The 12769-nt window shown below is 42.9% G+C and overlaps 1 protein-coding gene across 1 annotated transcript in view; it reads right to left on the minus strand.

Annotated features, from left to right (window-relative positions):
* Positions 1–12769, minus strand: part of FANCA (FA complementation group A) — a 37679-nt gene that overhangs the window by 14685 nt on the left and 10225 nt on the right. Inside the window, exons 10-24 of the mRNA XM_059824863.1 lie at positions 12525–12591; positions 11848–11960; positions 10800–10876; positions 10210–10351; positions 9502–9635; positions 8404–8514; positions 7839–7934; positions 7682–7741; positions 6095–6183; positions 5627–5687; positions 5479–5528; positions 4249–4325; positions 2263–2367; positions 1524–1666; positions 983–1053 (exon numbers count right to left, since the gene is read on the minus strand). Of these exons, the coding sequence (XP_059680846.1) occupies positions 983–1053; positions 1524–1666; positions 2263–2367; positions 4249–4325; positions 5479–5528; positions 5627–5687; positions 6095–6183; positions 7682–7741; positions 7839–7934; positions 8404–8514; positions 9502–9635; positions 10210–10351; positions 10800–10876; positions 11848–11960; positions 12525–12591 (1396 nt within the window). The remainder of the gene's footprint in view (positions 1–982; positions 1054–1523; positions 1667–2262; positions 2368–4248; positions 4326–5478; positions 5529–5626; positions 5688–6094; positions 6184–7681; positions 7742–7838; positions 7935–8403; positions 8515–9501; positions 9636–10209; positions 10352–10799; positions 10877–11847; positions 11961–12524; positions 12592–12769) is intronic.

Consider the following 12769-nt stretch of genomic DNA (forward strand, 5'->3'; position numbering starts at 1 on the left):
GGATGGGGGGTTGGGTTTAGAAAAAATTTACTGGGACGCTCTTGTTTATCACAGCTACTTTTCAGCACGGGTTTGCAATACAGATTCATCTGCTCCAGGGCAAAACAGTGTAAAAGAGAGGGAAAGACACACTGTTCGCCAAAGCACGCTGCACTCCAGAGAGACAGCCTAGTTCAGTACTGTCAGCAGCCAGGATCACAGGCAGCTTGTCAGTACATTGTTGTTTTCCAGCAAAGCTATTTTCCACTGAAATGTTGACCATAATGTTTACAGACTTTTGTTACATCATGAAGGAGATGGCATTAATAGAGCTCTTCCAGTGGTGGAGAAGTGCTACCTCTCCCTCCTCATACAGGCCAGAATCAAACGGAGTCACTTCCAGGGGGAAGAGGGGATGGGAGGTAGGGAGAAGGTGTATCATGCTGCTCTTCCTGTGCCAGCAGCGTTAGACTTTATGCCTCACTCACTTCATATTAGATATGGCATTAGGGATGCAGGCTGAGGTGCCTGGATCTGCAAAAGCACTGAACCTGCCAAAAAGACGCCCCGAAGACACATCAGCGCTCGCTGTCGAAAGACAAGCGTTGTCCTCTCCTGATCTTTAGCGTCAGCCAGCAAGTAATTCCTGGACAAAAAGCATTTGCTTCATTCCCCATCCCCCACCATTGAGCTGAACACGCCAGCCTGAGCAGGTAGTATTTGTGGCAAGTTTTTATACGTTGTCACAGAGCGCAAAGCAGAGCAAAATGCCACCTTTTTCTGAAGGGATCAGTAACAACAGAGGAGAAACATGTTTTATTTATACATATACATCAAAGTGCATTAGTTCTTAGATTACAGAAACTCAGAATAAAGCAGGCTGCAATTGGCAGCCTGGCACAGTGGGTATGAACAACCCAAAGCGCCTCCTCACCCCTAGACAAGCGTTGGAACTCTGGTTTATTAACCAGTTTTGATTTCCCTACTCTTACTCGCGCCTTACCTGTCGGGAGGGTTAAAATAGGAAGCAGCTATTAGGTTTTGGCAGAACGATGTCAGCAGAAGATCGACAACCTGGAATAAGAGACACACTGCTAATTCCAACTTGTCGGGCTGGATATCTAGACCTAGTTTTCTGCTGCATATATATGATGTTTCCCGACATGAAAACAAGGAGACAAATTGGTTAATGACATTCACTGCAAGTTGTACAGATGCACTGGCACTAAGAAGAGATGGAAAGTTAAGCCCATAACAGCCCAGGAATGATCCCAGCACACAACAAATATCTAGACAACCTTGGTGAAGAAAGCCTAGCTCATCACAGGATTGCTCTAATAGAGTATATCTCTACATCTCGCCACCAGACACCCAACAACTTCCAGGAGGTTAAAACATATGAACAGTCTGTGCACAAGGTAGACAAAAGGAGAAGTGTATTTCCTGTTCTCCACAGACACTGCAACCTTTCACACGTACTATCCAGATGCAGTTTTACCTAACCAACCCCACTCATTTCTCACCCCAAGCCAGATGGTACTCACGCTCTGATGGCAGGGTTCCAGTCTGGGGGCAGAAATGTCAACTTGGATGGGAGAATTCAAAGTAGCAGCTTCATTCTCATCACTCCTGTGACCCAAGACGCTTGCGAGTCTGTCAGAAATCACTGCAATCTGTGCTGGCACATCTGCAGGAAGGTAACAGGAGAAGAGGAGAATCAGAACGGAAGGCATGAAAGATTTACAACGCCACATAGCAGGAAGAAGAATTATATAGAAGTGAAGTATATACTCTTAATTGATCAGAGCCCAAAGTATGTTATGAAAAGCTTTAATGAGCAAAAAATGTTAGCTAGAACACAGTGATCACTATTATTTTTTCCCCAGTACTATTACCAACACACATCAAGAATAGCTTTTCACACCAGAAAGGAAACAGCCTTCAAAAGGGGGCCCAAGTCACCAGGCGAGCCCCAGGAATGGGGCTGCCCATCATGGCAAAGATTGGTGTGGTACCAAGTGATCATCACAAAGATGCAGACCTGAAGTTCCATACCCAAGCATAGGAAATATGTCAGACTTTTTTATATAGATTTTTAATATATATATATATATATATATATTTTCATAGGTGGATGAATTGTACAGATCTGAAAGGTTACCATCTTCAGGGACCAGTGGCAAGTAACTACTGCTGTTGCTTTGGCTAGCATTAGCCATATTTTAATAATGCAGCTTTTGTAACAGTCAATTATGGGTAGTTATAACTTGTCCTCCTGCATACCTTCATATTTAGCCTGGTCCACAGTCAGCATCCTTAGTTCAGCCAGTTCAGCCTTCAGCTGCTCAACAGGCTCTTTGGAATGGCTGGTCTCTACTTTTGATTCGTCTAAACAAGCAAGAGGGAAACGCAACACATATCCTTACCTTTGTGCATTACATCAGTTCATAGAATGCAGTCAGCAATCCCTGCATACATTTTCTATAAAAGCCATATTTACTTTTCTATAAGCTGTAACAGATCCCCAAACTGTCAATCTGCCACCTATGCAGCTTTGTTTTTACATTCGAAATGTGCTATTTGATTAATCATTTATGAGTTTATGCCTAGTTGCAGAAAGTAATTCAGTTTCTAAAGACAAGAAGCGAAAGAGTTCTCCTTTCAGAGTTTTCTTCCTACTTGTTTTAGCTCTCTGCCCCTCACAGAAACACTTGCTGTCCTCAAAAGACTGGAACCAGTCTCAGAATACAGAGACAGACATTACAGCATTAATGCCTCGTCAGCTCCTCCTCAAGCCAACACCATGCAACATCTGCAGATGTTACATGTTACTCTACTTTGGTTTTTGTTTAAAAGAAGAAATAAAAGGAAGTTCTTTTCACCACTAGAAAGAGACTGCCACCAGCAACAAGCTGCCACAGCGCAGCCCCAAAACCCACCCCTACAGTTTGTTAGGCAGGAACAGCGTCTTGTACATGGGCCAGAAATAACTCAACCATGAACAAGAGAAGTAAATAACAAGGTTAAAATTAATACATGTTATAAACAGACTGTAAAGCAACAAGGTGTAGGAGACCGCTGAGTCACCTTTATGTGCAAGAGTAAGCACCAAGGAACAGGGCAGGCTTAGAGCTGACCAATACTCAGTCCTGCCCTAAATCCAGTCTCTGTGCAAGAGCTCCAGGGATGGTCCAGGATGCAGGGACAGGATTAGAAGGCAAGGGATGGCAGGGGACACAGACCAGGCTGATCAGAATGCAGGGGACACTGCTCGGGCTGTGCCACTAGCGGTCAGTGGCAATTCAAGGACTCCTGCAGAGCTCCGGCTGCCCCTGGGATCCTGCCAATCCCAGCAGGAAGGGATCCTTCATCCCTGCAGGTTGCCAGGACAACCTCCGCAGCACATCTGCGGCTCCCCAGGACTGCTTTGTCATGCCTCTGGAGCTACAGCATCTCCAGAAAGCTTCAGATGCCTAAAGTGCCCCGAGTAGGAGTCAATTAGAGATTCGTCTCCGTACACAGAGTACACTTATCTCTACCACACTCTGGGAACGATCTCTGCTCCCTAACCTGACCTTTTCATTTTCTATAAACCTCTAGTGAGGACATTGCCCGTTTTAAGATGCGTTTGAAACACCCACTTGCTGAAAGATATAGTAGAGCTCATTAAATATCTATTACACCAACACACACTGCACCAGAAATGTGGCTACAGCAATGGGACCTGAAATTAGTGGGGCCTTCCCACCCCAATGCATGCAAACGATGCACTGCAATCCCTTTACCGCGGGCTCCATCCCTAGCTCCTCCTGTTTCCCCAGATCTCAGTCACGCACAGTAATCCATTCTCAAAAGGGGATGATGGTGAGTTGGGACAGCACAAGTGCCATTACGCAAGGGATCAACGCAGCAGGTTCACACCCCAGGCTCACCGGAGCTGAGAAGCATTCAGGCTGCAAATGCTGATTCATGGAGATGTATTGGAGCTAGATTGAAATCAGCTAGCTCAGGAATCGTTTGCAGCCTCAGCACAGCACAGAGCTCCGCACGGACTGCAAAAATCCCACCCAAGCAGGATAGGCAGAGAAAGTCATTACGAGAGCAGCTATTTAATACGTCAATAAGACATAAAGAACATACACATATTTACATATAGATTAAAGACCTAATCAAGCTGTAACTTTTTGAAAATTTTCAATTCAGGAGGGCATCAATGGAAATATTAACTTTTCTTCAAACTGATCCATGACTAGATGTTATATTTTTTACCTCGTAACATTTTCTCCTTCATAGCACGACAGGCTTGCATGTATGTGGAGTACAAGTTTGAGGGTATTTTATCAGCTCTATAATAATAAAAAAAAAGATGACATTATACCACATAACCACATTCAAACTTCAGCTTTATTAAATATAAGCATAAACAACAGCTATGCTATGAAATGTAATTACAGAGGCTCCAAAGCATACAGAGCATCTGAAGCATTTTTTAATCATCATCTGACATGGGGGCCAAAAATTTATATCTGCGGCTTCCATAGCAAGTATTATACATGTGCAACACAGACTACCACACACACACACTACACAAAACCAATACTATATGTATTATTAATGCATGCATTAATACCTATTTCGTATATAGTACGTGTCTAAGATCACCTCAGAGTGTAAGTTAGGTGACATGCAGTATTCACACATCTAAAACGCTAATGCGATGGACACCAAAGTTTGACCTCCAACACTTGCTGGGCCAGCACACAGTACTAAAAACATATTACATGAGGCTCCCTAGAATTCAGCTGCTTCTCTTACAACTTTAATTTTAAAAAATGATCCAGCCGTTTTTAGAGTCAGACTGGAATGACAAGGCAGGACCGAGTGCCTCATTTGTAGGCAGTGTTGCAAACATTTTTTCTTCATGACAGGTTACAGAGGAATTACTGGATTTAAAATAAAGCTGTTTCTGCAATGCAGAAAAGCACTTTTAAATATGCATACAGGACAAGCTTGAGTTCTGAGAGGGGCTGTGTTCTCCTGGGACATTATCCTGGCGTCCCTTAAGAGCAGCTCATAAAGCATTAACACACATTTAAGTTTCATCTTCCCCTTCTCACATATCCTCTCCCAAAGAGAGGAGAGCTTTTCACAGGGCGCTCATCTTCCTGGTGAAGTTTTATATTCAGCAGTACCCTCCAAAGTTTGCATAAAAACCTAACTGGCCTGCAGTCAGAGGGCTGCATGGGACTCCTTCTAGATAATGCTTTTAGAGTGGCTAGAGGACTAATTACAGAACTGACGACATTCACCTATAAAGATAAGCTACCCCATCCACAACCTGCAAGCCACAAAGCCTTGCCACGAAGCCCTGCCAAGGGTTAGCCAACACTCAGTGTTATGTAAACAAGGTGTCAAAGCCTCCGATAATCTGATGTAAAGTCAAATGTTCTGAAGAGACAGTCCAGAAGCACAGAAAATAACACTGGGAAGTCTCAATACCTCTTTAAAGAATCTATAAAAGCCATGCGTGCATCTGGGGTTTTAGGGAGCTGCAACAGAAGAACAGGCAGGTTAGGCGCAAATTACCTGTTTACAAACACACATCTATGTGGGAGGATCAAATAAAAAGCCAAAAACAAATACTAACCACACGCGGCCTGAGCAAAGCGGGAAGAAACCAGGAAGTATAATATGGTCGCCTGAAAATACTGGAGACAGAAAAGAAATACAGCAAAATATTAACAATGCCAAAGCTGCAAAGTGACATTTCATTACCTCAGGAATTAATTTGGCTCCTGCAAATAAGAAATATTCATGGTAACGTGAATAACCACAGACAAATCAAGTTCAGATTAGCCAATAGTTATTCATTTCTTTAATTTTGCTTTTTATTTACTGTAACAATTGTGGACTTCTCCTTCAGGTGTGCATATGCCTTTTCACTCTCTGCACAGAGAGCCTCTATTTAGATGACTGCTGAGGAAGTGGATAACATGGGAAGGATTTCCCAAAACCTCCTTTGCTCACATCCTCAATTTTTCTTGTTTTGCTATTTTGACTTGGCTTTTATTATTACTATAGCTAAAAACAAGAAGAGTTGAGAAGTACACGGTACCTGGCTTCTATCACAGATGTTGGGATCTTCCTTGTGTTTTCAAATATCTGAAGAGCCTTTTCAACGTCACGAAGTGCCTGGCCCTGGGGCTGGCTCGCACAAGGAGAGAAAGATGTTATGAGAAATCAAGGATGACGATAACCTTCCCTGCTTGTTCTTCCAAGGTTAGTTAACAGTTGTCTGTGCCGTGAAGGGAAGTGACTGAACGAACGTAACTGAGTAACGAGAACTACCTGATACGCAGAGTAAAACTGCAGGATGGAGAAACCGGGCCTGAACCATCAGCCTGCCTCGATAAGGCTGTTATTTAGAACAGCTATTCTGGGTCAGCCCAAAGGTCCGTGTAGCTCTATACACACCACCTACAGCAACTGCAGCAGATACTCCTGCTTAACATCACATTGTTTATTCAATTGTCCCCATGGGGACAATATCTCTTCTGAATTTGTTTTATTGTTATTCTATTTAATTTTCTACCCCTGGAATTAAGACCCATAATCTTCGCTTCCAGCCTGTGCTACTACATGCCAGACAGAGGGACTGCTGCCCCAGGTTTCTCTTGTTCGAGCCGTAAGACGTCTGAAGACTGCAATAACTGACAAACAGATCGGACTTGGAAGAAATTAAATGAAGTCTTCACTTACGACTTTCAGTTCATCACAGGGCTAGATGTCATTGCAGCACATTCAACTACCCTGTCACCAGCCTGTACTTCATGTACTCCAGCTGAGTGACTGTATAAAAGAGGCCCCCTAGTCTGCCATACTTGTGATCAAAGTATAGGAAGGAACAATAAAGCCAAATGCTTCCTTAGCAGTTGCTGCTGTTACCCAAAACTTACCATGAACCACAGTGGGAAACTGCAGACTGTAGATTCCCTCCCCAAATCTCCCTTAAAAATGAACACTTTGAATACAACACCAAATATATGACATGTTATACTGAAAATAAGCAAGATATCTATAAAATGCTTCTCTACATGATCAAATTGGTGTTGGGTTGATGGTTGGACTTCATGATCTTACAGGTCTTTTCCAACCTTAATGATTCTGTGAAATCATTGGGAGCAAATCCATAGAGGGAAGTGTCACCACTGTAACAAGCTGGTATATCGGCAGAGCTAACGCAGCCCCAGTTCCTGCAAACCTGTGCTCCGCATCCCCATTAGATCTCCCTTTGTCCCTTAAACCCTCCCCTACAGAATCTTCATTTATTTGCTACACTCCTCAGTACAGGATGGGCAAGACATAGTCAGTGCTTTCCTGGCGTCAAACAGTAGGTGCTGACCAGATGGCTAATGCAGGTGCTGCTTGGCCAGTAGCCGGCTGGCTAATTGCTGAGCTCCTCTGCAGCCTCATCATGGAATACTCATCACAGTCTGTTTGTCCCCTGTGCATGTCTAGTTTTCATGAAATCTGGGGAGGGTCTGCATATTTATGGCGGCTAACCCCTCTGCCTTAAAGTTGAGGGTGTTGCCAAATCTTCTCCAAACTTGGTCGGAATGGCAGACAGGTGGATAACCTAAGCTCTTTTCCAGAGGAAAAGGGGCATGACTGATGAGAAAACTGTTAGACAGACCAGCAGTACCTGCACAGATTCATCTGTGGAAGATAAGTCTTCATAGAGCCCCATATCTTCTATAGCAACCTGTGTGAGGTTACAGATAGATGCACGTGGTCACAACACAGCTAGTATTTTGACAGATCCAGAAAGAATTCTTTTCAAAGAGACAATTTTTACTAACCTTGAGGTCGGCCAGTCTGGTTTTAGCCAGAGTGATGTACTCCAAGAGAATGGACCGATGTTTTGTTGGCACAAAAGGTGGGTACATTATATGGACCTGAAATGTGAAATTCACAACAAGATTTGACATTTTGACAGGAAATCAGTGTAAAATTTTGGTTAATGTTTACAGTCATTTACCTCAAATATTCCCCAAAGATGATGTTACTGCTTGTTTTAAGGTAAGCCATTTTCATGGCAACCAACATGCAATTTTTCCCAACGGCAACAAACAAACAAAATCACCAAAGTGCTTAGATTTGACTCCATGAAAGGAATTCTCCTTCCTGGCAAGTAAATAAAAGAATCTTGTACTTCCTTATTTCAGGAAGAAAAGGTTTTGAATAATGTATCAGAAGTAATGCAGTGACTGTAACAACATTAATAACATGCTGAACCTAGTCAAGACACATCATGCAATTACTATAACAATAATAAGGTGAACCTAGTAAAAAGCACAAGTATGTTCACTTTGGAGCAGTTCTGTATCAGTCTTTCAAAAACCATCTCCATTGGCATCTTCTCACCTTCAAGTACGGCGCTGCTTCAAAGGGCACTAGCTCTGACAAGAACTCAAAGAGGAAGACCAGAGCTTTCTTACTGCTCCCGTGGTGACCACCAGCGTTCCCAAAGGAAGCCTGAAACGGGGAAAATAACAACGCAGCCTTTCAGCGTGGAGAGAATCCCCATCCCAGCACTGCGCTAAACTCAGCGCACAAATCCCAGACATCCATTACAGATACCTGCTTTCTGTCAAGAGAATCTTTCTGGAGAAAAGTCTCCAGAAAATTTCTAGAAGTCTCTACGGAAGTTTTCTTTGAGTTTCTTTGTCCAGTTTCCAGAAAGCCTGCCATATCATGCTCAAAGTTCGTTCTGATGTGCTACCATGAGAACACTCAGAGGAGCTGAACAAGGCAACACCAAGATGCACCAAAGGATTGAGATTCATGGGGGAACCACAAATCTGCCACTTTCTACACAGCTTTATCTGGTCATCATAAGGAAAATAAGCCAGTCCGAGACTATACAGAACATAACTAGTTTACCTTTTGATACATCCTGAACACTCTATCAGCAAAGGCTGAGCTTAGATTTGCAAACTTATACAAAGGAATCTACAGGTTTAAATTATGTGGAGATTTGCATACCTAAAATACCTACATGTTTACAACTAAAAGCTAACGACCAATTATCTATAAGGTCAAACACAGCAATTACAGCTGCATGCAAACATCCAGGAAATAGGAATGCTTCATCTGCAATAACCCACAACTTACGCAATAACAGAGGTGGTTATCAAGATACTGAAATACATCCAAGATTATGATTATAACAGGAATTACATGTCTGCATTCCTGACAAATAACTAGAGGAGGCAAGATGGGCTTAAAAGATTAAAGAAGGCAAGACTGGAGAAAGCCAAAAAAATATGTTCTTTGCAGACAAAAAGGCGGTAATAAATACTAAATCATTCCTAATGCCACATTAATCACTTGTTACTCCCCCCTCCCCTAATTCCTGGCTATCTTGTCTGAAACTAGGCTTTCCCTGTGCAGCAGAGCATTCCTTATGCACAGGTTTCTCACATACTTAAAGATTACCAGTCAGGCCTCATTTAGTCTTACCTTAAACCATTCAGAGTAAGGCACGAACACAGCAGGGCCCTCTAGAGCAGCCTGACGAGCTATCAGGAATGCAGTGATCATATTTTCCATATCATAATTCTCAAAAGCCTTTATCAGGAGATGGGTCAGCAGATCTAGAAACATAAAACAATAACCTCAAACTTCGTTCTTGACAACGGTGCTGTAATTTTCTATAGTATATGAAGGCAAGTATCTGTGATAAAACATCTGCCACATCTGCATGTGCATTGCAGCTTGGGGAACCTTTGGGACCTGCTTATATTTTTTCATGCACTTTCAACAGTCAAATACTCTTGGATTTCAACCTGCAAGAATTGCAGGGAGTCCAGCAATGAGATAATCAGTAAGAAACTCTAACAAACAAGGTCTGCTAGCAAAGGTGAGATAGAAGAACTAAGCTTCAGTAATCACTACTCCAATTAATAATGAAGGTAATTACCAAATAACCACTCTTAGCTGTACACTAAGTCTGAGAAGCGTCAGGCACAAGGCCTAGCATTCATGTCGCCGCTGACGTGGAATGTCTGAACGGAAAAGCAGATTTTCTGCTGTTCTTTTCCATGCAGGAAACTCAAAACAGCAACTATGAATGACTATGTCGCTACACCAGCCGGCATGGTTTCCCTCTTCACTACATAAGAAGCAACAAGCACACATTAGCCTGCAGGCTTGCCAATACCTATTTACCTTTGAACAGCTGCTCAGCCTCAGCCTGACAGACCACCAGCGTGGAAACGCAGGACAGGACATGCTGCCAGTTCACTTCGTGAGTCTCCAGGACTTGCTGCAGCTGGCAGATCGACTCCTTTGCACTAAATGCCACGAACAGCTGGAAAAGTGATAGCACTTCGTGTTAGCTATGACATACAGCCACCCATAAGAATGAAATACACTGTCAAGATTACCATGCAGATGTCTTTTGCATGACTTCTGAAAAAGCTATCCTTGTGCATCAGCTTTCCAGGGCCAGATATCATCCTGGCTTGCAACCAGCATTGGCTAAAATAAACAGTATTCCAATTTTTTCAGAAATCATGTCATATTCTGTAACAGTAAAAACCTCACATCTTCAATTATTACCTTTGTTCTCATTAACAGCTTTGCACAAAAGTCCCTGTAGTACTTTCTCTCCGTGCTTCATCCTGCTTACAATCCCTGGCAGCTGGTTCAGATTATGCGACTGGAATGTGCTATTTTTAAATAATCTCATTTCAGATATTTCAATGAATATAAACCCAACATAGTAAAGTTCTCTTTGCGAAACCAGGAAGACATACTTTGCGATACAAGGTAGTGAGCAGCGAACAAGTTCTTGTAAAGCTCCACTCTTTCTGCATATGGATGGCATCAGACACTGTACCCAGAAAGAGAAAATAGTTTACTCTTCAGCAATAGATTTTAAAATACACCCAAAACACGTAACAACCACACAAATTTTCCCTTTGGCTTTGACAGCCAGATACATTAAAAACCGCCCGCTGAAATCCTCTCTCCCATTCATCCATGTAGCAACAAGGACTGTGGCATTTCACTACAGCACTGTCATCTGAAAGCTGTTCTTGAGATCACACATTCGTAGGCCAACATAACGCACGCACAGAGAACCAGCAAGGAATCCTCTTTTTCCTCAATAATCTCTTTCAGCTGGAAGCCAGCAATAACACAGCTCTCCCACACAACAGGTAAGCAGCTCTAGATCATAGCCCTGAGTGATTTTACCAGAGATTTTGTAGCCCTGACATATTTCTTTCCAAAAACATCAAGCTTTGCAATTACCAATCTCGGATTAGAAACCTTCCTGCCTTTATCTCTAATCTAAGAAAAGAAACACCCAGTCAGCATAGAAAGGCCATGTCTTGTGCTTAAACCCAAACACATACAGGGGCCAGACTATTTTGGCCCCAAGCGCTCTCTGCAGCACCACCTCTCCCACCCAGTTTCTCCTTTGGCCAAAACTACTCCTAAAGGACAGAGCTCTCCCACATCTGCTCCGCAGAGGCTGCTATTAGATGTTACTCCAAATATCTGTTCACGAGCCATTGGCTGAAGCTCTGTTCAAACAAGTTCAAATTTTGATTTTCAGGCACTGATTTTCCACCTAGTTTTCTCCTGAACTGCAACCCTCTAAAGCCCAGATGAATTTCTTTTGTCTGAGCTGGCACCCTGCTTGTATAGCCCCGGGGAAAGAGCTGGGGAGTCAGGTAGCTTCTCGGCTCTGGGTCCTCCAGGCTGGACTCCATTCAGCACGGCCTGGGTGGGATGGAGCTCCAGACACACCACAATAACACACCCTGGAGACACTCATTCCTCCCCGCCTATTCCTACCTTTCAACAATGGGTTGTAGGTAAGAACCTCGGTCAGGGTGTGTCTGAAAAACTGCTGCAAGGAATCCGGATGAACCGCACTTTTATAAACTGACACACTGAACACATTCAGCCTACAAATGACAAGGAGCTATTCAGAAACAATGCACAGGAAATGATTAGGGTGAACGACTCATTTTTCTTCTACATCTATCTTATCAAATTCCCAGAGATATATACTTTTTTGTACGTGTTTTAAAAAAACCTATTGGTTACTCAACGTTACGTAGCTATCAGATTTCCAAACTGGAGTCAAATGCATACCCCTGCACAGGACAAGACTGGCTTGACATGCACAAAGTTGTTAGACAAAATGGGTTTGGAAGCAGGAATTGGAGGAGAAGATGACGGCACCTTCCAGGTGTTTCTGCTGAGAAGCAGAATGAGAAAATTTCACAGGGAAAATCACCACATGCCAAGAGGGTGCTCCAAGATTGGTTCCAGCCCTGCCAGAACACCCTTTCCCACCTGATGCTTATCTTTTTTACACACATTTTTACTTGCACGTATTTTATTAGAGAGGAGAATACTAAACAAAAATAGCATGGGGTGGGGAACATTCACCCTATTTCAATAACAAGTGTAACAGTGCATAAAAACCTCCTCCTGACATTGTTCAGGGGAACAGCATTTCTTACCAGAACCTCATCGCTTGCAACGTGGAAACATCTTCCTGCTTCTCTTTACCAACAGCATCAAGCACCCCTGTACCCCAAAATAGAAAGACAAAAATACAATGAGAGAAATGGAAGGAATGGTGACACTAAACACAGGAACTAACTGGAACACGCAACTTGTGCACCTTTAAGAAGGTGACCCCATTAGGGAAATGTGTAGAAGTCATTCAGCAGCATTAAATTCTTACAAAATTTTTTCAAAAGTG

This window comes from Gavia stellata, chromosome 15, assembly GCF_030936135.1.
Source record: "Gavia stellata isolate bGavSte3 chromosome 15, bGavSte3.hap2, whole genome shotgun sequence".
In the NCBI taxonomy this organism is placed as follows: Eukaryota; Metazoa; Chordata; class Aves; order Gaviiformes; family Gaviidae; genus Gavia; species Gavia stellata.